Here is a 26639-nt window from a genome sequence, read left to right as displayed (position 1 = left end):
CCCATAAGTTCATACTATTAACCATATGAATATAGGACAAATTGACACTTCCTCTGAAATAGAAGATGTTCAAACTACCCAAATTATGCCTAACTTCCTTCTGTTGTGGCAAATGAAATAACGTGGAAATTATGAATTGTTGTTTTAGTGAAAATTTATTGGTCATGTCTTCTGCAAACAAAGAGAGCACAGATAGTTAGCTACAGAACCTAGGATTCCATGATCTATGGATAGTGTCAAAAGGGTAGAACTTTCACAGAGTGTTCGCCTTCATGAATGCTTGCCTAACACCTAATGGAAATCTTGAGGAAGAGTCTAATACTGTTTGGAAGGGCGTAATTTTAGGCAGACAATATTAGCTCACTTTCCCTGATAGTCACACATCACCGTTCCAATTCTGCTGACCTTACATCTATTAATATCCATAAGTCTTTTAGAAGTAACTTTAACACCCAACAATTATCCTTCTCACACGGTGTTGGGTACCCAGTCTATGAGGTACCAAGGCAGACAGGAGGCATTCAAAATCTGGTGAGCAAGGAAGAAGAGGCTAAGCGTATGCACACGTCTGGGTAGCACATGAACTAGAGGCGGACATTCTTCTACAGAGGGTGCAGTGTTCTGTTGTTTGGTGATTGGTGAGTTCCAATGATGAAAAGAACGCCACTGACAGAAAACCTGTCCCAGGTTTTCCTAATCTATGCTCCCATTTGAATCACAACACACTTTATTGATCTGAAGAGACAAAAACATAAAATTAATAGGTATGAAAGTCTCCTAAGAGAGTGCAACGCCCTGTGTTTCCTGGAAGAAGCAAGGTTACAATCTGTTAGCAAAAGCCAATTGACATACACCCCTTTTGAAGGACAGTTGCTGTAGAACACACACATACACACACACACAGTGAGAGAGACACACATAGAGAGAGACAGAGAGTCAGAGATAGACAAAGACAGAGGAGACAGTGTCATGCACACACAAAAACAGGCATAAAAATAAATGAAGAAATAATTTGCAATGGAACTTCTAGGCTTTAGGACTTTTTCATCAGCTTCACTAATGAGGAAATGAGGCAAAAAAAAAAAAAAAAAAAAAAAAAAAGGAGCCAGTGTTTAAGGAAAGCATAGATTTTCCTCAATTGAACAATATTATTGAATCTAAAACAGGAAAAATTGTCCAAAGGAAATGACTGTTTCCTAGGCTAGGGTTTATGATATCTTTTCACACAGCTACATCTGGAGTGTAGAAAGTGTGTGGTCAGTGCGCATTATCTTTTTTCTTAGCTTGTCACTGTCTTTCCAAAGGTTCAAGATTATTAGTACTAAATATACATTTTCTCTAAGTCACCAGTTCTACATGCCTCATAATTGCTTAAAGATCCACAAAATATAAATTTTAGAAATAATTTTCACATAAGGAATTGTAAAAAAAAAAAAAAAAGATTACTCCAACTGTTTCTAGAAGTCGTTTTGGAATTTGATGTTTATTGAATTGTGTGTTGAACTCTGAATGTTTTTTTCTTTAAAGATTATTAAGCTAATCCTTTTTGTATGCTAGTAACAATTGCAAACAGTTAAAGTGGTTGCCTTTAAATAAATAAATGTGAAAATTGAGATATTAATGGTCTATATATTCCCAGGGTCCACATGAGAGTGAGGTGGACCTACATGGACACGTATTTTAGATTTATGGTTACCGTTTTTATTAATGGGAGACTTTTCAACTTGTTAATAAAAATATTGAATATTTTTATTTAATTGGATTGTCTAAAGATTAGAGAAATATGTTTTAATCTATATAGGCAAGATATTATTTTAAATTTTTATTTTCTTTAAAAGGAGAAATATCAGTGGTTCAAAGTAATAAGTAAAATAAAAAATTACTGGAAAATTTTTAGAAAGCTGATTTTAGAACCTGAAACTTCGCTGGGTGTGGTTGTGCATGTCAGTAATTCCAACTGTTGGGTTGCAGTCAGGTGGATCTCTGTGAGTCCTAGGCCAGCTTGGTCTACAGATCGAGTCCAAGACAGTCAACGCTACACAGAGAAACCCTGTCTTGAAAAATAAAATTATAAGGAAGAAACAAAACAAAGAAGGAAGGAAGAATGAAAGAAAGAAACAAACAAAGAGAACCTGAAACAAAGAGAAAACAAGTTATTTATACCAGTGTCTTATGAGTGGGAAAATACAAAACATATTAAATGTTCAATATGTATTGTGTTTTGTCTTTTAAGCAACATAGTACATCATGTTAATGTCAGAAAAAAGCCTGTAGTATGTGCTAACATGAAAGAGATGTGAGAATGATACTCATTCGTTCCCTTTACCTACCCCAGATACCATACATGGATCACTCCACATGTAGAAGGCTTTGTACTATTTAAACAACAGCAGCAGCAGCAGCAGCAGCAGCAACCACTTGTCTCTACTGTGACATCAGTGTTTTCCTGATGAAGGGAAACTTTGACCCAATGACGTATCTAATTTGAAATGGGTCACATATACCAGTAGTGTTTATCTTTATTCTGACACTAGCTCTCTTTTCCAAGTTAGAATTCTAAAGGAACTTGTGCATCAGTACTATTTTGTAAAAATATAGTGTTACTCTAACATCGCTTTGGAATTATACTGCATAATGGAAACAATGATGCAGTGCTTTTCAGTTATGGCCTAGTCCGCTTTCACATTTGAACCCATACTTTAGGGCCTGGGGTGTTATCCCGAGTTATGGAACTAAATAAGGAAATCCCATATGTGTGTCAAAACAACCTGTCTTTATAGAAAGGTAGCAATATGCAAGTTCACTCAAAATTTAAGAATAGAAACATTAAAACATACGTGTCTGTGGGTGTGTATATGTATACACGGTGTTTAGTACTGCCCCAAAGTATGTCATTGTCCACCCATATTTAAGTCCCCCAGAAGCCCTGGGGCATACATTACATCTGACTTTCCAGTTCTGCTCTGTTGCCTTCTAGCATCTCGGTAAATCCCTTGAAGTTTGTTCTCCCGTCAACAGCTGTCATTCAGTCCCACTTACTGATGGGATGAGTGTGTGTGAGGTAGAAATAAAGCACATTTTCCCCAGACTCGAAGTTGCCATTTCTTTGAATTAACCCACTGACATTTACAAAAACAATCCATGCAATTCAGACCCTCTTTCATTTACAGATGGCTTTGTCCTGTTCCTGCTACTAAAAGACACCCTATGGGTTAGAAAAGGACACACATAATTGTCCTAAGCTGTGTCTAGTTTTCTGAAATCATAGGAAATGAAAACTCTCATCGTTTGGAATTACATGGCCTAGTATTATGAACATAAATGGTATGTGTGCCTTAGAAGCACTTTATCAATAGATAGCGCTCACGACGGTGTACCGACACAGGAGCTGCGCTCAAATGTGAGCCTTCAATCTACTGGGGTTAATTATCTGTGCAGAGTAGCTAAGTATAGCTGTGCATAGATCATTTTATACATGCTATCTTTGAAGCAAATTGATTTAAGTGCCTTTTTGGAGCAGTTGTTGGGCAGAATTGATTCAGTGGGCCATAGATTGACTTACACTGCAAAATTGTGCTTGAATTTCTTCTGGCATCCAGATAGAGTTTTAACCAAATGGAAGAGTCGGTGCTACTGCAGTGCAGTTTTCCATCAACTTAAGCTGGGAAATGCTATGACGTCCATTATTAAAAGGGCTTCAGTAAAGTGTGATGGGTTACAATGCCTATTGACAGCTGGCACAAGAACAAAACATCTCAGTGGCATTTTAAATGCAAAGTACACTTTATATCACTGAAATGGCTTCGTATTGTTTCCATAGAACTGGGTGGCTTTCTAACTCTGTGTCACAATTCTATATGCCACACACAAGGAAAATGTATGAACCTACTTTAAATGTCCGTGTTTGAGGCATATGGTCCTTTTTCTCCTGAAGCACGCTTGCATCATCACGTATCATTCCCAGATGCATCCTGTGCCACCTGAGGTTTGAATGCATCTGGGAACTTGTAGTTTTTGCTGTTCCCTCCACAAGCCTTCCTTGTAGACCTCCATTAAGTCATCTCTGTGTCAGAGATACCTTGCCTACTTCTGAAGGTTTTACATACTATGTATTTAACATATTTTCTGCGACTAGTACAGTGCCTCCGAGATGAAACAGCCCCTACTGATGACAGAAAAGCAAGAGAGGGGGCAGTTTCACAACATCAGCTCACTCTGATCCTTCATTCGCAAGTACACATTATTACTAATATATTCCTTACATCTACCACTCTTTATTTTAAGCCTTTTTCTTTTTATTTTATCTCTTTTAATAAGAGATAAATCTTTTCTCTTGTCCTCTGAAATGCTGTAAGTCCTTGCCTTGTTTTTCGTTTTTCCATTTGGAGTTTAATGTGTTTTTTTTTTCCATCCTCACAAGTGTGGTGTGCCTGAGAAAGCAAGCTCTCTGTAGTGAGGAGCTCCTTCTATCCTCTGCATAATGGCCTTTATCAGAGCAGAGCAGCCAGAAGTGTTGCCATTTGCCAACATTTATGACCTCCGTCCAAGAAGCCACCATGATAGTTCATCAAATTTAGAGCTAGAAGTTATCATTCAGATTTAACTTTTGTGGATAATTATTTCTTGTATGCAATTCAGAAACAACAATATCAGGAAGACATGAGTTTGTATTTATGGAAATGTTTGCTGACTGCACAGAGATGGGCACTTTATACATCTAATGAAAACATCCACTTATTATTTATTGCGTTTCAAATAATATAAAATGGGCTTTTACATTCAGAGCTTCTTACCACACCAGATATGACTTATGAACTCTTAGTGCTTCTTTGCAATTCAGAATCTGGATATGATGGATTTGAATTTCTTGAACTTAAGGTGTATCAATGTAACACAGCTTGCTAAGATTGTTTTTTTTTATTTTTTATTAATTTATTCTTGTTACATCTCAATGGTTATCCCATCCCTTGTATTCTCCCATTCTTCCCTCCCTCCCATTTTCCCCTTATTCCCCTCCCCTATGACTGTTCCTGAGGGGGATTACCTCCCCCTGTATATGCTCATAGGGTATCAAGTCTCCTCTTGGTAGCCTGCTATCCTTCCTCAGAGTTCCACCAGGTCTCCCCCTCCAGGGGACATGGTCAAATATGAAGCACCAAGTGCTCATTGACAAGTGCAGTGGTATAATTCACAAATACTATATTTAACCCTGAAGAAAAGTATTTTCTGCTTGGTTCTATATTGTACTTTGAAGAATAGGGTTGGTGTGCTAAATTTTACTTAAATTTTGTTATATTTTCCCCAATTCTATTAATTGATACATATTTCCACTTTAAAATGATAATTTGTAACACCTCCACATCTCCTGAATGTTATCAATGTATATAAGGCTCTTTGATGACTATCTCATGAAATTTCCCAACAGTTCTTTCTATATAATATATTGTAAATGTTAGTCTTAGTGTTTAATTTAAAAGACATGAAGCTTAGTAAGTTTAAAAGTAAAAATAATTGGCTGAAGGTCATAGAGGTAGCAGAACATTTGACAAAACTCTTCAGATATGGATACAAAATTTATCCCACTGCTAGCAAACAGAATGGCTGCAAAATTACCCACAGATCCACCAGGCAAGTCTAGCCTGAACTAAGCAGTTTGCTGTGCTGAGCACTCTACCCGTTATTGTACACAATCTATGTAGGCATTACTTTTGGACACTTTGTGCTTTTACCATGACCACTTCATATATGAGAGAGTGTACGTTTCTGTTCTTAATTTTTATGTAAATATTTTCCCTGACATATGTTTTACTAATATTTCCACTCTCAATCTCCTCCATCATCTTCCTTACATCGTTACCCATGTATGTTACTCACATTCAGCAAAGAAAACAAAACATCAAAGAGGAAAACAGTAACAACTGTGAAAAACAACAACAAAATCTTCAAACAAATAAATAAAAGAAAATCAATACGATGAAAAGAGTATGACAACAAAAACAAAAACTGTATGCCTGCGCACAAGCAGAGACAAAAGATGGGGGTGCAGATAGGGTGGGAACAAAGAAACAAAGAAAAACATACAAAAACATGGAGTCCATTTTGTGTAGCCCAGCTTTTCCTAGGCACAGTTCTATTTTGGAGTAAGATCCTATTCGAGAAAACTGCTTTTCTCTTTCCCAAGAGGTGCCATTTATAAATAGATGTGAGGATGTGTGTCCACTTCTCATTTCAGTAATAGTTTATTGAATGATTTGAAATGGTGCAGATCTTGTGCATGATGTCAAATTTTCTGTGACTTCATCTGTGCATCACTACTGTTGTATTTGGAAGACACTTTGTTTTGAGTCAGTCATCTCCTCTGGCTCTTGCAATCTTTCTGCTTCCTCTTTAGCATTGGCCCCCGAGCCTTGAAGGGAGTGGTTCAATAAAGACGTTCCACTGAGGTCTGTCTGCTTGAAAGTCTCTTACTCTATATACATTGCCTGTATACATGTGTAATTTCTCATCTACTGCAAGAAAAAGCTTTCCTGAGAAGAGTTTAATAATGTATATATCTAAGTATATAGCAATATATTATTAGGAGTCATTTTATTTATATGTTTCTTCCTTTAGTAGAATGATAGTAGTATTCTTTCCTCTAGGCCCATGACATATCTCATGTCAAGTGCTTGGCCATGTCAGCAGTTTCATACATGGGTTCTATCTTACGGAGTATGGTCTTCCAATCAAACAGTGGATAGTTACTCTCATAATATCTGTGCCACTCCTACACTAATATATCTGTTATCACTGTGTGAAACTGATGATAACATATTTTCTCTACCAGCTTTCAAAGTACCTTATAGTAAGTACAAAGAAAAGTAGTAAGTATGGATGAATCTTCTGGGTACCAGTTCACTTTCTTCATGGTCCATCACACATAAGTTGTTCTTTTGCAGCAGGGCCTTGCCATCCGTTTATGGACGCACTTGGCAATAGCCTGCATTGTTTGGAGGTGGTGTCTCTATGATGTTTTGGGAATATGAAATCTCTGGTCAACAATTTAACAAAATATAACTGGTCTAAGTGAGCTTTCACTCATTCGTATAGATGACTGAAGGGTGACAGAGACAGGGGTTGAATGAGAAGAAGAGCAAGCTGGACACAGGTGAAGACTGCCTGAGCCAGAGAATGAGCAGAATCCAGGAGATTAGAGAGGATTGCTAGAGTTAGTTGGAGGTCAAACAGAGCAATTCAGGGGTGGAGAGAGAAGCCAGATTGAATAAATTAGCTGGGAGAGGAGTTCGATCCAAAACAGGTGAGTTGAACCAGCCAGCCAAGAGCTCAGTAAGTACAAGAAAGGGTGAGCTTATTAAGCAGTAAGTCTCAGAGGCTGAAAATATTCTAGGCCTAGGTTAGAGTGTATGGAGTCTAGAAGCTTCCAGGACTAGGTCTGCGTTAGCAGACAGAGGCAGCAATTCTCCAAGACAACAATTGAAACAGGCAAATAAATGTTTCTTTTTTTTTTTTTCTAAAGATTTAATTTTTAGTTTTTGGCATATACATTTGTATTATTACACATAAATAAAAAATTACATAGCACAATAAGAACCACGAGACAATCAGGGATCATATGAATGTTAGATTCATGGTATTCTGGCTAATTGCTCTTGGCAACCTTGTAGAAAACATCTTTCCTATCCTGGTGCGTCTAAAATTCTGAATGAGAATCAATATCTATCATATGTCATCTCTTTCAACTTAAAACACCTATCTAGACCAAAAAACATCTTAACTCCAAACAGCTAAGGTTAATTGTAAGACTAAACAATCTTGTCTTCAACCCCATCAGAGACCCAAGAAGGAATGAAATTTAGTTACTTGAGTGAACTGCAAGTGCAGGTTAACAGTTTCCAAAATGAGAAAAAAAAATGACAAAGAAACGTTGCTGCCTGAACAGTCACTCAAAACTCTTTATAGTATTGGAGTATCACCTTCAGCCTTCTGGCCCAATATATCTGACAGATATATTTGTGGGGCAGGAACTATTGAAGACTTGCTTACTCTGTCTTTGCAGAGTTTGGCTATCAACTCTGCCTGTATCCAAGCTTGCCCATTTTTAGGCAGAATTCTGTCCGTGGCAGAAATGAGGATGTTTTGCCCAATGGCTTGTTTGCCACATTCGAAGCCTTCTCCCTAAGGAGGCTCTTTGATGCTCATCATCTTCTTGAGGTAGGCTGGGTGTTGCCAGGAATTAACTTGTCTTGTTGTCAAAGAATCTTTAAAATTTTTAAAGTATCTTTAAATATCACAATCTGTAGGTCGCTGAGGCTTTGAAGAGCTTATCTAACTATTAAATCAACCTGACACTATCTCAGGAAATTGGGAATAAGTCTACCTCAAGACCCAGCCATACCACTCCTGGAATATACCTGGAAGATGCTCCACCATACAACAGGGCCATCTATCCAACTGTGTTCATAGCAGCCTTATTCATGATAGTCAGAATCTGGAAACAACCGTGATGTCCCTCAGCCTTAGAATGGGTTAAGAAACTCTGGTATGTTTACACAATGGAAAACTATTTAGCTGTCAAAAACAAGGAAATCTTGAAATTTGCAGGCATATAGATGAACCTAGAGACAGTCATCCTGAGTGAGGTAACCCAGGCCCAGAAAGACATGCATGATATATACTCACTCACAAGTGGATATTAGCCACTTAAAACAGGATAACCATATTACAACACAGAGACAGATGCACCAACCAAAGACCATGTATGATGTAGACCCAGACCCTTGGTTCAGATGTAGTAGACAGGTGGCACAGTCTCCTTGTGGCTCACACCAAAGTTTCTTTTACAGAAACCACCATAGTTTATTTCTTATAGTCCTGGAGCCTGGGACATCTAAAACTCAAGGGGCTCTATCTTGTAAGGCCTTCCTGTATCAAAAATGGCATCAGGCATAGCATGGCAAGGGAGAGCAAATGTGTGTTCCCATGTCTCTCTTTGTCATCTTCTAAGGCCTCTGACCCTATCCCTGGCCCCACTTCTAAGTATCATCAGAATATATTAAAATAGATTACGTTTCAAATGCATGAAGTTTTGAGGGACATAATGAATCCCATTCAAATTTTTATTACAACAGAACACTTATTCAGGGAGAATCCAGAACCTGAATGTTGTAAACTTCCTTCAAAATGGAGCTGAAGATCATATTAAAGTTTAGAGAATCTATAAAAATGACGTCAGAATGGTCATTGTCTCCCTCGTTATAAGGTAGCTCCCTTTATATTCCTTTCCTATTGTATGCATATCAGGGAGCTTCTGTAGGAGCAGGTTTCCATATGGCTTTTCTTTTTTTATTAATTTTATTTATTTATTTATTTATTTTACTTTATTAATTTATTCTTGTTACATCTCAATGGTTTTTCAAAAGGCCTCTGGTGTTAGGTGTCCGCCTCTATATGCCCTCCTGCATTCCACCCAATTGTTGCTTGGCTCTGCCCTCCCATCTTCCTCTGACTTAGCTGGGAGTGGAGGTTAAAGAGGCAGTATTGTTTATCAAAGTGAATGGGAGATGAAGAAGAAATAATATGAGTAGAATCCATACATGGATTTCAATACTCTGGTTCGGGTGCCCTACCTCATGCACAAGACGTGAAGCATTCTCTCCTATACTTACAGAAACAAACGGATACTGCATACCTGCTATACACAACTGGGCTTAACATTAAAATGCAATATATCATACCCTTCATAAGTGGCATTTCTTTCTACTCCTTTCACAAAGAGTTGCTCTCTAGAAAAATCTAAACCCACAGAGAATACATTGATGGGGGCCACTCATCTTGAAACTCCAAACTGTTCTTGGGAGAATCCATTTTCCTGTGACCTCTGGGATAATATATGTACACCCAGTTCTTGTGTATATGAGACTGATTTCTGATGAACTAACGCAAACATCTGCATATTATCTGATGCTTGTACTTCATTAACCCATTGTCATTTATACTCCATATATATGAAAATAGTTCCTCTTCTTGAAAGATATGATTTGATTAGATATGTGAACAAAGGTTCTTCCTTGAGTAAACAGCACATTTAGAAATTAGGAATTTACACCATCGTAATATTTATAGGTTGACATTTATTTTCCACTAAGTTATATTTTTTGCCTTCCCGAAGTTTAAATCTGGGTAAATACTCATCTATCATTACTCAGTAGTTTTTAGAGTCATTCGTGCAATTACAGATTTATGATTTTCCTAGTCAGACTCTAAGAGAGGTTAAACTGTGGAGGAAAATAAAATTACCAGTAATTAAATTTACAGGCAGCTTTGCCATCTACAGCAAATTTATTACTTCATATTGAAATACAGTTAGAACACTTTCACATAAAGTGAATCCATTTTTACATGATATAGGTATTATACATTGCCATTTCAATTTATATAATTAAAGTGATATCATTGGACTCTGGGGTTAATGGGCTACTCCACTGAGAACCATACGTCGTGGGCAATAAAATGCAGCACTGCAGTGTTGGCTCTTTCCTGAAGAGCTGATGCAGTAATTCGGTACCACTAGATCACGCTGTCCCTTTAAAAACCCTCAGACATACTGAAAGCAAAGAAAGAATACTCTCAAAAGTTGCCTCTCTTTTTTAGAAATTGAAATATAGTAAAGATACCTATAAAGAGCATTTAAAATAAATACATTTGAAAATCCTTTTCAACTTCTTCCACTGATTCTCCCTTCCAGAGTATTCTCCATTACGTGAGACTTATAAAACTATTATAGCGGCAATCTCAGCCCATGGATGTTTGGGGGAAGGAGATTTTCATGAAGTTGAGGCTAGCTTTTGCTATATGGTAATTTCATTACTCTTGAGGCTTTGGAGTGGTACTCTGTCTCACAAAACAAAATTAAAGCCAACATGGAGGCTCAATGGGAAATAGCGCTCGCTGTGCAAGGTTGCTCACCTGAGTTGGACCCTTGAGATCCAGATGGTAGAAAGCAAGAGCCAACTCCCACAAATTGTTCTCTGCCTTACACAGGCATGGGGTGGCGCATGTCAGCCCACACATATACATATGCACATAATAAATGCATAATTTAAAAACAAAAAAGGATATAATTAAGGATATAAATTGTCATCCAAATTCTACAATTCTTTCTTTTCAACACAAAAGATAAAAATGTGGGGCTTGGAAAGAAGGCTCAGCTGTTAAGAGCATCTGCTCCTGTGTCATAGCACTGGAGTTGGGCCCCAGACCTGTCCTGGTGCCTCAAAACCATCTAAGATTCCAGGTCCAGGAGATCCTGTTCTAGCCTCTGCAGTCAGTTGCTTGCGTGAACACACACATACATGCACATGCACATACACACACGTGTGCACACACACACACACACTCACACACATTCACCTGTTTAAGCATGCACACACACACACACACACACACACACACACATACAGAAATAATGAATTAAATTTAAAAATTCCAGAATGTTCTGGAATGATAATTTCACCCTCTATAAAAATACAAAACACATGTGAATATATATGTATATTTTTAAATGAATGGACATTATTTATATGTAAATGGTATCCAAATAATGTTGTTGAACTCTACTAAACACTTTTTCTTTGAATACTTTTTTTTTTTGGCCATGTTTTTCTGTTTTATTTACGAAGTCTTGATTTCACAATGTATTTTAACAGACACAAACCTTCTATTTGAGAAGTTCTGAAACTACCAAAGAATGGGAGAAATAGTCTTCCCCATGGAAGAGCATTCCAGTTGGTTATCCAATACCACATGTTCAGCCCTGAAAACATATACATTATGCAGAGTGATCAGGTTTACATGCATGCGTATAAAAAGAGGTCGTGATTTTGAAAGAGAACCAGGAGTGGTATAGAGAATTTGGAGGGAAGAAAGGGAAAGCAGGAATGATGTAATTATATTAAAACCTCAAAAATAGAAGAATAACTAACGAATGAAAAACTACTAACAATCTCCTTACAGATGAAATCTAAAAAAAAGGTTTAGAAGTTGTGATGCTGCAGTATCTTTATGGACTACAGGTTTTTATAATGTCAGAAGAGCAGGCACAGGCTGACACTAGCGGAGTTGGAGTCCAGAGCACACGTTGACTTTGAAAATGTCAGAGTGCCGAAAGCACAAGAAAGCGTCCTTTTCCTGTGTTTGGATGGGAAACTCTGCTCAGCTTCACACAGAAATTGCGGAAGTCTTTGATATGGTCTTGTTAAGTTGAAAAGAAAACAAATTGCCTAAGTAAACGCCTTGCTTAGTAACATCACTGTATCTTTACTGCTTTTAAGATTCACTACTACAATCTACCTCATCAGCCCGCGAAACATTTGGAATTCAACACGAGCTTTTTCTTTTTCCACATCATGTTGTGTCTTATTACTTATCACCAGTTATCTCCCATTTCATGCTCAAAGAATACACGTATGACCTTTCAGAAGTACTTCCTAGTATGTGACACCTTACTAGCCCACTCTTTTCTTTACATATGTATTCCATCAAGAAAGTCTCTTTATTCTTCATATATATGCATATAATTATAAATGCATACTCTGACCCTAGTTCTGCGAGAATTAAAGCATTTTAATGTTCATTGTCTGAGACTGAAACTTCTATAGTTTAGGCTGAGTAAAATAGTGGAAGACTATTTTCCATTTATAATACAAATTACTTGTACTAACACAGCCATTTTAATTTACATCATTTTGTTGCTGATTTCACTAAGGTATTTAAAATATGGTAATAATATCTTTCTCATATGTTAAGGGACAAAGGACTAATTCCATTTTTATTTTGCTTTGGAAGAGTACAGAATTACAGCTTTGTTCACTATCCTCTATAGAAGATATCAAGTCCTTCAAGATAAGGAACTTACTTGAATATAAGTGCCAGTGAGTGTAATACTTATTTTCTCTCACTTATCTCAGAATGTGTCAACAAATGAGCTGGCAATTGTACTGTGGTAGATTTTAGTTATGTATTATAAGGACCCTGGTAGTGAGTAAAGTGGCCTACTCCGGCATTTAGCCATTTCAAAGGAAAAGTTTATGAGAAAAATGAAGATCAAGTAGCAAAGCACAGCTGGTAAACCTTCTGGCAGAGAGAAATCCTCACAGAAGACTGGAAGAGAGAAAGAATGGAGAACAGATTGGCTATTCACAGATATCCCAGGAATATATGTATAAACTTAAAATCCACAGCAAATGTCTTTGGCTAAGTCTACCATCCCAAACATACCAAGGAGAAGGGAAAAAGTGGGTTTTCATTATTATTTTGAGACATTTTAGATCGTTTTATTGGTCATTACTGAGGCATCACTCTACCTGTGTGGTCTGCTTTTCCTGTAATGTGACCTTGCTGAAAGCAGTCCCTGCATGTCCTACCCTTTTAAGTAAACACATAGCAGTCCACCTGCTAAAGAACTAGCTGTTTAGGGGACCAGTGGTGATGCAAAGCATAGGGCTTGCTAGTGTCTTCAGATGAGGAGACTAGGTGAGGAATTTCATATGTTCCCATGTAATATATAGAATTACTCCTTCTTCAGGGGAAAAATATCCAGCAGAGTGCAATTATTTTCTAGAGATATGAAGGAGAAATAAAGGAATTTTAATACTTTGACCAAGACCTTGTAGTCATGTAGCTTCTAATGAGCAGAGCCATAATTTCTGTGACAAACTTGCCCAAGGATCCCACACTATATATATAACTACACTTCTCCAAGTCTGGAATATTTGCAGATCACTGTGGATCCCCAAGTGCTCAGATTAGCATGAAGCCAGGATTTTTCTAGAAACGTGAGTTATTATCTAGGTCCCTCTTCTCTAAAAACCACACAAAGGCTATATTTTGTCTTTACCTTAGGCACTCATTTTAGTCTCTTTTATCTGATGTCTCTGTCCAGTTAAGTGTTGCATTCTGAGATGTTCTTGGAGAGATTGGTGGCAATGAGAAGTTTTGGTTTCGGATGTAATTTTATAGACCAAGAGTAAAAAGTTTGTATTCTTTGAGTGTTTCATTATTTAGGGTTGATATCCTGGTTTTCAGACTTTCATGACGGCAAACATGGTTCAAGAGTGGTCTGTTGGAGCTCAAGAGATGAATCAATGCTTAAGAGTGCTTATGGTTCTTCCAGAGAGTTCAAGAGAGTTCAAGCTCAGCTCCTGGTGCTCACAACAGACCAGCTCCTGGGAGGATCTGGGATGTCCAGCATCTAAATAAACTGGTACTCACATGCAATTTCCCTAATGCATGCGCATGCACACACACACACACACACATGCGCACGCGCGCGCGCGCGCCCGCGCACACACCTAATAAATATAGATAATAAAAATGGATCAGAGTTTTAATAGATTTTTGCATGCTGGTGGTAGTAATATTGTGCAACTGTGATAATGTATTAAACCTCAATTAACTGTACTCTTAAGGATGATAAATTTAAAGTTATGTATATATTAATAACCTCAAAGTGGCTTTTCTTATCTTGTATTTCTTTGTTCAGAGTATGGTATACACACATGGCATGACATAGTGGTTTTGCTTTTGCTCACTTTAGTTTTCCTGTTGATAAGTATGCTTTATGACTATATCCACATGCAGAAACACCATATATATAGCCCAAAATTAACAAGACCCTTAAGGACACCATTTACTAGAGATGTTTTAAAAGGATGCTAACATGCACACCACGGTCATAATAGTTATCTGGTACATTTATGAAGGAGGCATCGATTCATGGATCTCTGTGCTACATGTTCTTCATACTCTAGTTGGTTGGCGATCAGGGTCTTGGTTTTTCTTGTTATTGTTGCTTGTTTGTTTTGTTCTTAAGAGAAGTGCCATAGTAAATTTTTATGAGTAATCTTTGGCCAACATCTTGAAATCACTGTTCAAGGGACTGGAATAATAATTCTAGATAACTGTATAATTACTGAAAACACCTCTTCTAAGGCATGTGGTGGAGTGGCCCCTCGTACAAAGTTTGGGGATCAACTGAATGAAGTACACATCCTGTCTCTACTGCATGCCTGCAACATGACCACAGGTCAGTTGTGTAACCTTTGTAAACCTCTCTAAATTGAGAACAGGAGATCACATCATGGCGTAATTATAGAAAGAATTAAGCAAACCTATTCTTTGTTGGCTAGCCGTGAACAATCACCCATTGTATGTGTTAGTGTTGACCATTACTTGTTTAGTTCATCCCAAGGTGCATCCTTTTTTCACACTTAGATATCCGTACACTCTTAAGAATGTCAATAAAGGAATGAAAATATCCTTCAATGACAGGAGTAAGAATCAAGGTAACAGAAGGGCTGATAAAAAAATTCTGGGAATACTTTCAGCTGGGTGAAGGTTTGGAAGAAGAGTGGCACTGGATATGTAAGATTCCTGAAGTTTCTTGCCTGAGACCATGGAAGAAGGCTGTCCCCCTTAACTACGATGAGGAAGACGGCAGGAGCAAGCGATATAAATTTGGATATAATGTTTATATGGAGTTGGGGTGATTTAAAAGTAGTGATAAATCAAGACAGAGAGAAGAGTTTGGACTAAGTCATTTAAAATTGGGGATGGCTGGCAACCCACTGATGTCCTAGCTGTAGTCAGGATAGTGGAGGAAAAGGAATACTTGGGCGGCAGCTGATATGTTTGGGAAAGGCTTAAAGGTAGTGGGAAAATAGGGTTTCAATGAGAAACCCAAGGTCTTTTAAAAAATTTATTTATTTAATTTACTCAGATTACAACTCAATTGTTATCCCATCACTTGTATCCTCCCGTTCCTCCCTTCCTCCCTCCCTCCCTACCTCTTTCACCCTATTCCCCTCCCTTAGGTCTATGACTGACGCAAGGTCTTTTGATGAGTTAGTGGACCCCTTCTTTTGTGTAGTTTTTAGAGGTGTTTTCATGCAAAGCATGAGAAGTTCTTCCTACTAAAACCCTGTTTCTCTCTCCTCATTATCCAAATTATGAAGATTGGCTTCTGAAGGGGAACAGTCTTTGCAGCGTTTTACAGCTCCCAGACATTTTCAGGAAAATGAATGAGCTTGTCTTTCAAGAATTTCAATATTTTCAGAGCTGAAGAGGTGGCACAGCAATTAAGAACACTGGCTGTTCTTACAGAGGACCCAGATTCGCTTCCCGGTACCCACATAGCAGCTCACAACGACCTGCAATTCCTGTTTCTGGGGACCCATTGCCCTCCTCAGGCCTCTATGGGCAGCAGGAAGGCACATGGTACACATATGTCTGTGAAAACAAAACATTAATACACATACACATTTAAAAAGGAATTTCAGTATTTTAAATTTTTTTCAAGACATATCACATCATGACTAAGGAGTTTGGTAACCTCCAAACTGACCAAACAACTTGATTCAACTCCCTGTCCTCAGCATAGCTCATTTGTCTTTCTTGGTTTATCGTTTTGTTGCCTTGTTGTTCAGAAAATGCAAGTGATTGGAAATTCTGCCAGAGATGGTAGTCACCTTAACTCACATCAAATACTTTCCAGTTGGAACCAACTTCAGATTTTATTGCCTAATGTTCTCCTTTAAAAAAAATACCTCATGTACTGGACACTAGCCGAATCCTGGAGACACTGCCTGGCACTTCTTCTCTTCCCATTATCCCTGCCTGCTCTGAAATTCAATTTCCAGATTAATCTTCCTAAAAAATCAAGTCCAATCAAGCCATTTATCTGCTCAAACAGATCTTTACACTCCATTGCCTAGTGATATAGCTACAAACCCCTCCAATGGCAGCCCACTCCAAGTTCTGACTCGTGCCTCTTCCACACAGCTCACAGAGCAGTAGTCCACAGTCAAGGATGCCTCGCTGTGCCTTCATTGATCTTTGAGGGATAGAACAGACGTAATGAGGTAAAAAAGCTGGCGTCTAAGTGGAATAATGGCAACATGCATGCAACCAGCACCCCAGCGACACTTTCATACTTAGCCGTCTATTTTATCTTCTTTACTTGATTTTAAATTGTCTAGAAACAACAAAGCAACCACTTAATTTATTAACCTCTAACAGCCTAGCTGAAGCTCCACATACTATGGATAGTGAGTGAATAAACAAGACTGCAAACCATGCTTGATTAGATGTAGGAAATAGGAACTATCATTAAAAAGGTACTCTAACCCAGCACTGCACAAATGACATAAGGCAGTTTCTTGGATGACTTAAGGAAACCCTCTCTAAGTTCATAAACACAGGAAGCAGGTATTGAATCGGGTTTAGTAATCACGGCTAGCAGTTCAGGAATCTTGGCTCAGTGTTTATCTCCATTTCCTGTGTGTTTAATCATTGGTCTTATCGCGTGACACCGATAGCCACGTTTTTCAAAACGTAGATTCTCTCCCGCAATGCTGAAATAATAATGCCTGCTTTATAAGATAGGTGTGGTGATTGGAGCAGGAGGTGATAGATTCTTTTTGAAGCATCAACTATTTCTTATGTCAGGTTCTTTGTTCCCAGGTGAACAGAGCCCATTCCTCCAAAGGGACATGGAATCTATAGATGAAGCTGCCTGACAGAGTGGGCTGGGCACTCGTGCATGCTTCGACTCCATTCCATGGTCAGGAGCTGTGTACCCAGGGGTACAGCTACACACAACCATCAGTCTTAGGAAATATCGAGCTTTGAGCCTCTTAGACCTTCGTAGGCTTCGGAAAAGGAAAGGCTGGTGACTATTAGCCAAAGAAAACTGTTCTATGCTCTAGGAATCTGTCATAGGGAATCAATAAAATTAAAATAAAATCCAGGAATGATAGCCCTCCTAAACTGCAGTGTGCCTGAGTTATGTTTATTTGAGCCACCCAAAGCCTTACTCCCCCCCCCCCCGCCCCCCGTTCTGAGGGCAGCCAAGAGTCTGACAGCAGGGTACAGGAAACCTGCAAGACGACCAGGGAAGGAAGAGGCCCACATTATAGATTAGAAGGCTGCAGAGCCTAGAGAAAATTCAAGACGTGTGGTAAATGTTTTTACGATCATTGCCGATATACTCTCTGAAGCATTCCTTGTCTGAGAAGTGGAATAGGGGGAAGATTCAAAAAGGTAAAACAGCCAGGGACGCGAGGGTAAAACACAACCATTTTCAGCAAGTGGGATAGATTCATATTTGCTTGAATTCCATCTTTTTTCCCTCTTCAGAAGTTTCTCTGTTCTGTGGCCTTCTCTAAACAGTTTCTACCACCACAGCTGGTGGTATATATATATATATATATAAAATCACATAGAGGTAAGAATATATATATATATATATATTCGATGTGATTTTAAAGGAAGAAAAGAAGTCAATTCTAATCAATAATGAGAAGTGGGGGAAATCAGCACTTTTTAAGGAAATGTAGTTTTATTGCTTTAAGGATGTACTGAAATTATTGAAAACAATAATGAGCTACCTTGCTTTGGAATGCACTTCCTGCGTAAGCACAAATGGGTAAATTTACTCTGAAGTGAAAGGCAAGATTTTTGTAGTTTTTCTTCCTCTTCCTCCTCCTCCTCTTCTTTTGCTGAAGGTCTTCCGTCATTTAGTAACTAACATTTCCTTGCAAACTGCTTAGCAAGCACTTTTTTTTTGTTTCATTTAAACATTAAGCATATTGAGATATAAACTCAAATCTCATTTGTTTAAAACTCGGCGTTAATGAGGTCAAGACCACACACTAAATCTCTCTATCGGGCCATGATTCCCTCTCCTCTCTTGTGTGTCTACAAGCATGTGAATTATGAGCTCTCTTCACAAGCAGCTGTGAGAGAGTGAGTGTGGACCAAGCAGCTCAGTGTGCTTCCAGGCAGTGGAGAACGGCTCAGTTTGTCCTCTGCTGTGCGTGCATCTGTGGTCGGTAGCTTCGGTTGTCTTAGATTTTGAGTAACTTCATTGCTGTTTTAATAATTTGCTTGATATTTCAGCTTCTTGCTATAGACTCATGTGAATAAAAGCCAGAAGGCAGTTTTCTGGTTTTGATGGTCTTCCCTTTTACATGTGTGTTTGTACTTTGTGTGATAAGGATAATAATACTTTCTAAGCTCTTAGAATTGACTCTGAACTCTTGGAAGGAAAAATAATGAACTATTTTATGATGACTGTTTTCTTTTTAATTCCAAAAACTCCTCACTTCAATGCAGAGAATGTTTCTTTTCCTTGATTAAAATGTAATTCTTAATTAAATTAAGATGCAGATTTAGACTCCATGTTTATGGAGTTACTTTATGGTTACAATAAGATTACTTAGGGAAGACTTTAAATAGGTCTACTATTATTATTTCCGGCAGAAACTTTATTTAATTGTTGGGTGAATGCTGCTATATTCCATTTTTAACATTATTTATGTTGCAGTGGAAGCTTAATTATGTGGTCTGAATATTATTGTGCATCTCCAGGAAACTCAGTTAAAACAGTGATTTGGAGGAAATGTTAAATTCTAAAGTTTCAAACTCCTCTTGACATTCTGCTATTTAAAAGAAAACCTGCTACTTTTCTTAATGAAATATTTTGTTTTACAAAATTATGTGAACCATTAAATTAAAATACCATATTTTTGTAATAGAACACAGAATTAAAATATTTGATCGAAACTTTAATTTACATTAAAATTATAAATTATTTGTATAATTATTTTATTTGCAATTAACGGTTTTGCCATTTTTGTGTGAGAGAAGGTTTTAACTGTGGAGTAATTTTTGGTTTTCTATTATCTATCAGTTTGATTAAATGAAGCATAAAATATGATTTTATAAATTTATCTCCCATTTATTTTGTTGTTTTAGTGATCTCAGTGAAAATCAAATTCAAGCAATTCCAAGGAAGGCTTTCCGTGGGGCAGTTGACATTAAAAATCTGTGAGTATATATGTACACCTTAATTGACAATACTTTATAAATTATCCTTCTTAGGATCAGATTTACATTTTTGAAATTACCAGAAAAATAGAATACCAATGTAATTTTCTTCTTGTTTTGAAGATATTTCAACAATAACATAATATTTTACTGTTTGTAAAGAATTTTGGCAATTCGAGTCATTATACAATTTATTCTTCAATATTTTGATTATGTTTTTACAATTTTCAGAAAAATAAAATGGTATTATGATGTGTTTTTCTCTTTTTCTTCCAGATCTCTGTAGTTTCTGTCAGGGTATGCTGAAAGTATGGCATAGAAACTGTTTTATCTCCTTTTTGAAAGCCTAGATAATATATTCCAGCTACAGATAAAGGTAGCTCAGAAGTGCAACTCTTTCTGGAGATTTTAGATCTTAAAAGTATAAAAATGATAAATTTACCTTTTCATTTATGTGTATTTTTCCTAACATCTTTTCCTCCATATCTTTGAAGGACTATATGAATAAGCACCTTTAGTAATAAAAAAGAGGAAAAATGCATTTCTTTATTTTCCTAGATAAATCTTTAATCTGGTTTCTTGCTAGGTGTTTAAGTGAATGCCTGTAGCTTGCAAGCTGCTGGGGAGATATAAGCTTTCAGTGACAAACCTAATATTGTCAATATATATATTTATCAATTTCAAAATGCTACATTAGTCTTTTAAAGCGACTTTTCAGTTTATTTCAGATGCTTTCCTTAGCTATTACAGTACCATGCATTGTAGGGATGTAGCCTCTGTCTGCCAAGAATAATTCTTATAATCCACTTTTTTTTTTAGCTAGACATGAGCACTGTAGGCAATTTTTCAAGAATTAACTTATATTCAGAATTCTCCATGAAAGAATTCAGTAGCATTTTTCTTAGTAGTGAAAGTGAGACAGATGTTGTCCCTTGTCAAAGAAGACAAGTGTTGATAAAGCCAGACATTTTGGCCTTTACATCTGTCTCCTCAACACGAATGTATTTTGCCTTATCTTGAATCTGTTTTCTGAGTACACAAGTAATGATAGAAAAGTACAGGTTTGTGACTATAAATATACAAAGCCATTAACATTATGACTGTGGTGATTTTTTATGTGCACTTAGACTAAAAGGATTTCTTCTGCTTTATTTCTATCTTTACTAGCTAGGACTTTAAGAACACTTAAGCTGGATTCACTGACGTAGGCCGAGCTAATCTGTTTCAGTGTATTAAGTGTGGATATGGTATTACTTAAGAATTCCTGAGTTGTACCCACTCAAGTTGCAATACCTACAACTGGCCACTCTTGCAGAATATCACTATTACAATACCACTATCATTAAGCGCTTAATGTAAGTGTATTTTACTATGCTTCAAATAGTCTGATACTCTTAAGTCACCTGATGCTCTTTTCCTATGTGTAAGTCTACATTTAGGAGTATTGACTCATCACAGGGCATTTTTAAACATTTTTTTCATTTAACCTGAAAAATACATTCAGAGATTAAATGGAAAGTGAGATTAAGCCAGCTGCCATGAGAAATGGTCATTTTAACCTTCCCCCTCTCCCATGCATTCATGAGTTTTTTTAAATTCAAAAACTGTTATGTGTACTGCACAGTGAGGTTAGGGTTACAGCTTCTGACATTTTTGCTTTATTTTGGATTTTTAGAAATAAGCAATCATCCAACTCCTCTTGTTCCTTAGTATTTAGTTTCATAAAGTGAATAATAGTTATTTGTGTTTGTTGTGATTATGAGGAAAATGGTATGTGAAAGGGTTTTTAAACAAGTAAAATTGCTAGGAAACTATAGTATTATGTTTCATTTTATAAAAGCATGTGATGAATGATTGCTAAAAGTTATCCATGAATAAATGACTTACTAACAAAAAGGACAGACTAGTAGAATATAAGATAAATTTCAACATTAGAATATGATGACAGTATTATTTAAACATGCATATGATAATTATATTATAAGTCAATTGAACATAGAATTTCAATTGGAAAATATGCATTAAAATATTAAATGAGCAAACAATAAAACAATGATTTATAAATAAGAGGCCACGACTGTAGGGATTAAGGGAGGAACTACTTAAAACTATAAGTTGTCAGAGAACTATGGGAGAAATTTCATAAAATAATATATGAGGAACTCTAAGATATTGCTTATACTGTGTGTTGATGAACAGTAAATAGTAAATCGAGAAAGAACTACTAAATAACAAATGCAAAATGTAATGGAATTTTAGTTTGTTTTGTGTGAAATGGGATGTGGTTGTTTTGTGCGTGCGTGTGTGTGTGTATGTGTGGCGTGTGTGTGTTTGTGTGTGTGTGTGTGTAAAATAGAATGTGTTCATTTATTTGGTCATTTTGTGTATGTTTAAGAAATGGAATGGGGTTGTTTTTTATTAAATAAATCAGTGATGAGACACAGGGGATCCACATGAGGGAGGTGCTGGCTGACAGCTTCCGCACAGAGTCAGCTTTGGAAATTTATGTTTCCGTGGACGAAAGGAGGCTTACGAGGCAGTGTAGATGTGAAGAGTAACACTAAAATAAGAAGGAAAAAATCCAAAACACCTATCCCATTACTATCCTTGAACTAATGCAAAAGAAAAGAGGGCAGAAATGGAACTTTGTAAAGTTTAAGAATGATTAATCTGCTTAAATGTTAAAAGAGACTTTATAGTTAAAAGATATTTCAAACTATATTGTCAAAAATTGTTCTCCTTTCATAGGACCAGGTATAAAGTTTGGTTTTCTTATTCAAACAAAAGGCAATGTATCTTCAAATGTTTTAATTATAAAATTTAATTTATGCTATTATTGAACTCCTAGACACAGGCATCAATGAATCAGTCACATACCGCTGATGATTATATTAGTGCAGAATGGGACAGAGAGGAACAGTGTCTTGTCACCTTTATAATGCCTGTGTGTTCACCTCTAAGTTGCCTGTCCTTCATGGTGTCCCAGTCACAGCTGTACAATTATCGAGAGCTTAAAAGAGAAAAGTAAGCTCAAGAATCATGCGTATGTGCCTGCGTAGAGTCAAGACCCTGGTTCTTGGAGCACTCTCTGCCGCCCAACCCTCCCCAGGCTAGCAAAATGTTCAGATTTGCCATTCAGGCCTGATGCAAAGCAGTTCCCATTGAAACAGGATTTCTGTTGATGGCACTTGTTTTACTCTTGAGGCCTGGATAAATATGCTCAAGGTTGGCACCTTGACAGTATAAAACTTATGCTGTGGAAATGTTGCTTATTGGTACATTTTGTTTCCCTTCCTACAGGCAAGGCTCACCTAAACTATCCCAGACAGGTGAACATTCGTCTTAAGCATCTCATGGGAAACTAACTGTGTTTTGCTTACCTCTCTTTTTTTCATACCCAGATTAAACTGATATTAGTATTTTGTTTAGTATTTAGTATTTTGTTTAATATTTTGTTCTGTTACCTCGTTTTTTTAACCCCCAACCAAAACTTATAGCAGTTTCCTTTGTCTTGACATTTTAGATAGTCACAGAGTAGGAAGAAAATATCGTATTACAATATCACCAAAAAAATTTTGTGCTATTACCAGTTTCCAGCAGCAGTATTCATGGGATTTCTGTGTGTAGTATTAAAGTCACAAAACACAAACTATTGATACCCTGTCCTTCCCAGCAGATGAGTCTTCAAGAAGTTAAGCAATGCTTACAGAACATGTCCTTGCAGTCTTTGCTGTATAATTAACAGGTTTATGCTGCATTCGCAAAGTGTTGCTGCTCCTTAATCAAAGCGCGGAAGACAGCATTACAGCACCCATGCTATTTTTCTTAAGCATCTGATTAAATATTTCCACATAATCTTACCATCTTAGAGAATAGTCCTATTTAGTCTCATCTCATTTTTGAGAGTTGTGAGTTTATTTTTGTAGTACGTGTTTTGTGAGTTCAGACATGTCTTAATTGTCTTCATTTTATAAGGGAGAAAACAAAACTAGTTCTATTTGTCCTAGGACTTAAATGAAAAGAGATGTGGAGCCATGAGCTTGGGCATAAAACAAGTTGGTTGTGATTTTTCATATCACAAACTTCATATTAGTTACTTTTACTCGCTTTAGTAACTTAGGAATAAATACTGAAGATAGTTGAATTCCTATAAGAGTCATTTTAGATAGTGTATAAAGGAGACCACACGCCTGCTTCCGCCTTCCTTCATTCTGTTATTCGTTTTCAAGATTCACTCTGTGCAATTTTCATCCTGTCCTCTTTCTATTCCGTGTCCTCTTCCTGTTTGCGCTTGCACCATTCCAATCCCAGTTTCCCCATAGCTGTGAATTTTACTCAATTTTTTTTTAAGAAAAAACATCATCCTTGGAGGTAAAAAAGCAGCATTCCTTAGGAGAAAATGAACTGAAGTTTTTAATGGGCACTGAAGGAAACATTAATATAATTTCATGTGTATTAACTATGACGTTTTTGGAGAAATCATCCAGTTTTGATGCATTGTTTACTGACAACAAGAAAATTTGACCAACAGGGAAAAGAACTGACTTGTTGTTGCAAATTCACATAGATTGTTTAGAGATTTTATTGTTTACCGAATTGCTGTTACCTTACTTTTTTCAGTCTCATTTTAGTTTATTTCATTTTACTCTTTTCAATGGATTCACCTCAACCCATAAAACACAATTGCAACCCATTTTATCTAAAGTACATAGAGAGCCTAACATATTTCATAGTTTGCACCTTTATCTAATTTAAACCTCTTTCCTGGTGTGTTTCTTCATTGTAATTTACATAATTTGTGCTGACTCATGATCAAGAGTTTACCATATAGTATAGAACCAATATGTCACCATAAAACAGAAAGATGTATGAATCCCCAATTCCCAATAAGTGTTCATTACCTCTGTCATAAGTCCTCATTACAAAATACCTTCTCTAGTCAGTTTCCAAGTTTGTTTCATTTCTAACTTATCTTAAAAATAAAATTCTTTAGGTATCAAGTTACAACTGTAGTTGCTCATGACTAGCTCCTTCCTAGTGGTTTCTATTAAACCTGAGGCTAGAAATACTTTGAACAACATACACTTTCTTCATTAATTATGATGATATCTGTCTCCATCTCTCTTTCCCTTCTCTCTCTCTCTCTCTCTCTCTCTCTCTCTCTCTCTCTCTCTCTCTCTGTCTCAGTTCTTTTTTCATATATTACATTTCAACTGCTGTTATCCCTCCTCCTTCATCTCCTCTCCATCCGTCACCCTCACCCTCTCCAGATCCACTCCTCCTACATTTCCCTTTAAAAATTGACAGACCTATCAGAGATATCAAACAAACACAGCATATGAAGTTGCAATATGACTAGGCACCTCCCCTCCTATTAAGGCTGTGCTAGACAACCAAGAAGGAGACAAAGGGTCCTAAAAGGAGGCAAAAGAGTCAGGGGCAACACCTGCTTGCATTTATAGGGGTCCTACAAGAATACTAGGCTACACATCTGTAACATATGTGCCGAAGGCCAAAGTCAGACTTATGCAGGCTCCCTGGTTGTTGAATCAGTCTTTGTGAGCCCATAAGAGCCCAGGTTAGTTGATTATGTGAGTTTTCTTGTGATGTTTTTCTGTATCCCATAATTCTTCCTCCCCCTCTTCCACAGGATTCCCAAGACCTGCCTAATATTTGGCTTATATTAAAACTCAAGGGAAATGAATAGGTCATAGAATCTTCAAAGTTTTCTATAAAGATAGTTCTTCATGCAAATGATAACAAGAAATGAGTTTTGTGTTGGTCAGCCCTCACAAGCAGGATGCCTAAAGCTATGAATGAAAAATACAAAATACAGGTTATTTTGGTGGGGGAAAAAAGAGGCCTGAGATCTAGTGACAGGATGAGCAGGCTTCAGTCTCAGAATCTTGGGCACTGTCCATGGTCCTGCAACGTGGGTCTTTTTCTATCCAAAGGCATCAGAATCGTGACCATCCCAACAGCTGTGATGAGGTAACCAAGAACCATCAAAAAAAAAAAAAACTCTTTTCAGTTTTGTATTTTTCTATTGTCTCCTCTGTGCTTGAAGCAACTTTTCTTCAATAATGGATTTTCTTCTGTGACTATGTAATGTATACAGTGTATCTTCAAAAATGCCTCCAAAACAGAATAGAATAAAGCAAACAAAATGCAGGAAAATATGATTGATTTTGAATTGCAATGCATCAATTTATAATACAAAAGCTAATATGCCTAGTGTGGCTGCCTTGTTGCTCACTGAATCAGAACAGACCTTCGGATTTCTAGTGTCTCCAATGTGGGTCAGCACACTTTGTTACTTCTGAACTATTAAAACAGTCAGCTAATTGACCTCCTGGCTATAGTTTCATTGTATATCCTTAGCAAAGATACTATATTTTTTCATGAGGTTTCATTTCACGTCCAGATGATCAGGTTCAAAAAATTCTCTTATTTACTCTCATGGTACATTTTTTTAAAAAGATACTAAAGCCAAACTATATTGTGAGCAAAGCAGAGTAGGGCCTTAATTCTGTATGGTCTAAGAGAATGTAGTGTTTTTACTAAGAAAGCTTATTGAGTGTTATAATATCTAGTCTCTGTAGACTTTCTGACTAGTGTTGGTGTTCAGTCTGTGGCAAAGACTTCCTGCTTTGAATAATTGTTTCTGCATGGTAGCTTTCTGCTAAGACCCAAATATGCCTGGCCGTGACAACACTTCCTTAACATTGTAGTTCCTCAACTCACACCTTTTCCCC

The 26639-nt window shown here is 37.0% G+C and overlaps 1 protein-coding gene across 2 annotated transcripts in view; it reads left to right on the top strand.

Annotated features, from left to right (window-relative positions):
* The window catches only part of SLIT2 (slit guidance ligand 2), a 339504-nt gene that overhangs the window by 173933 nt on the left and 138932 nt on the right, over positions 1–26639 (top strand). For both annotated transcript variants that reach the window (XM_084798055.1, XM_084798054.1), the window contains exon 5: positions 19813–19884. In XM_084798055.1, the coding sequence (XP_084654181.1) occupies positions 19813–19884 (72 nt within the window). The remainder of the gene's footprint in view (positions 1–19812; positions 19885–26639) is intronic.

This window comes from Acomys minous (assembly GCF_964271855.1).
Source record: "Acomys minous genome assembly, chromosome: 10".
NCBI lineage: Eukaryota > Metazoa > Chordata > Mammalia > Rodentia > Muridae > Acomys > Acomys minous.
Note: the sequence above shows the minus strand (reverse complement) of the source record. Positions and strands in the feature narration are given on the sequence as shown.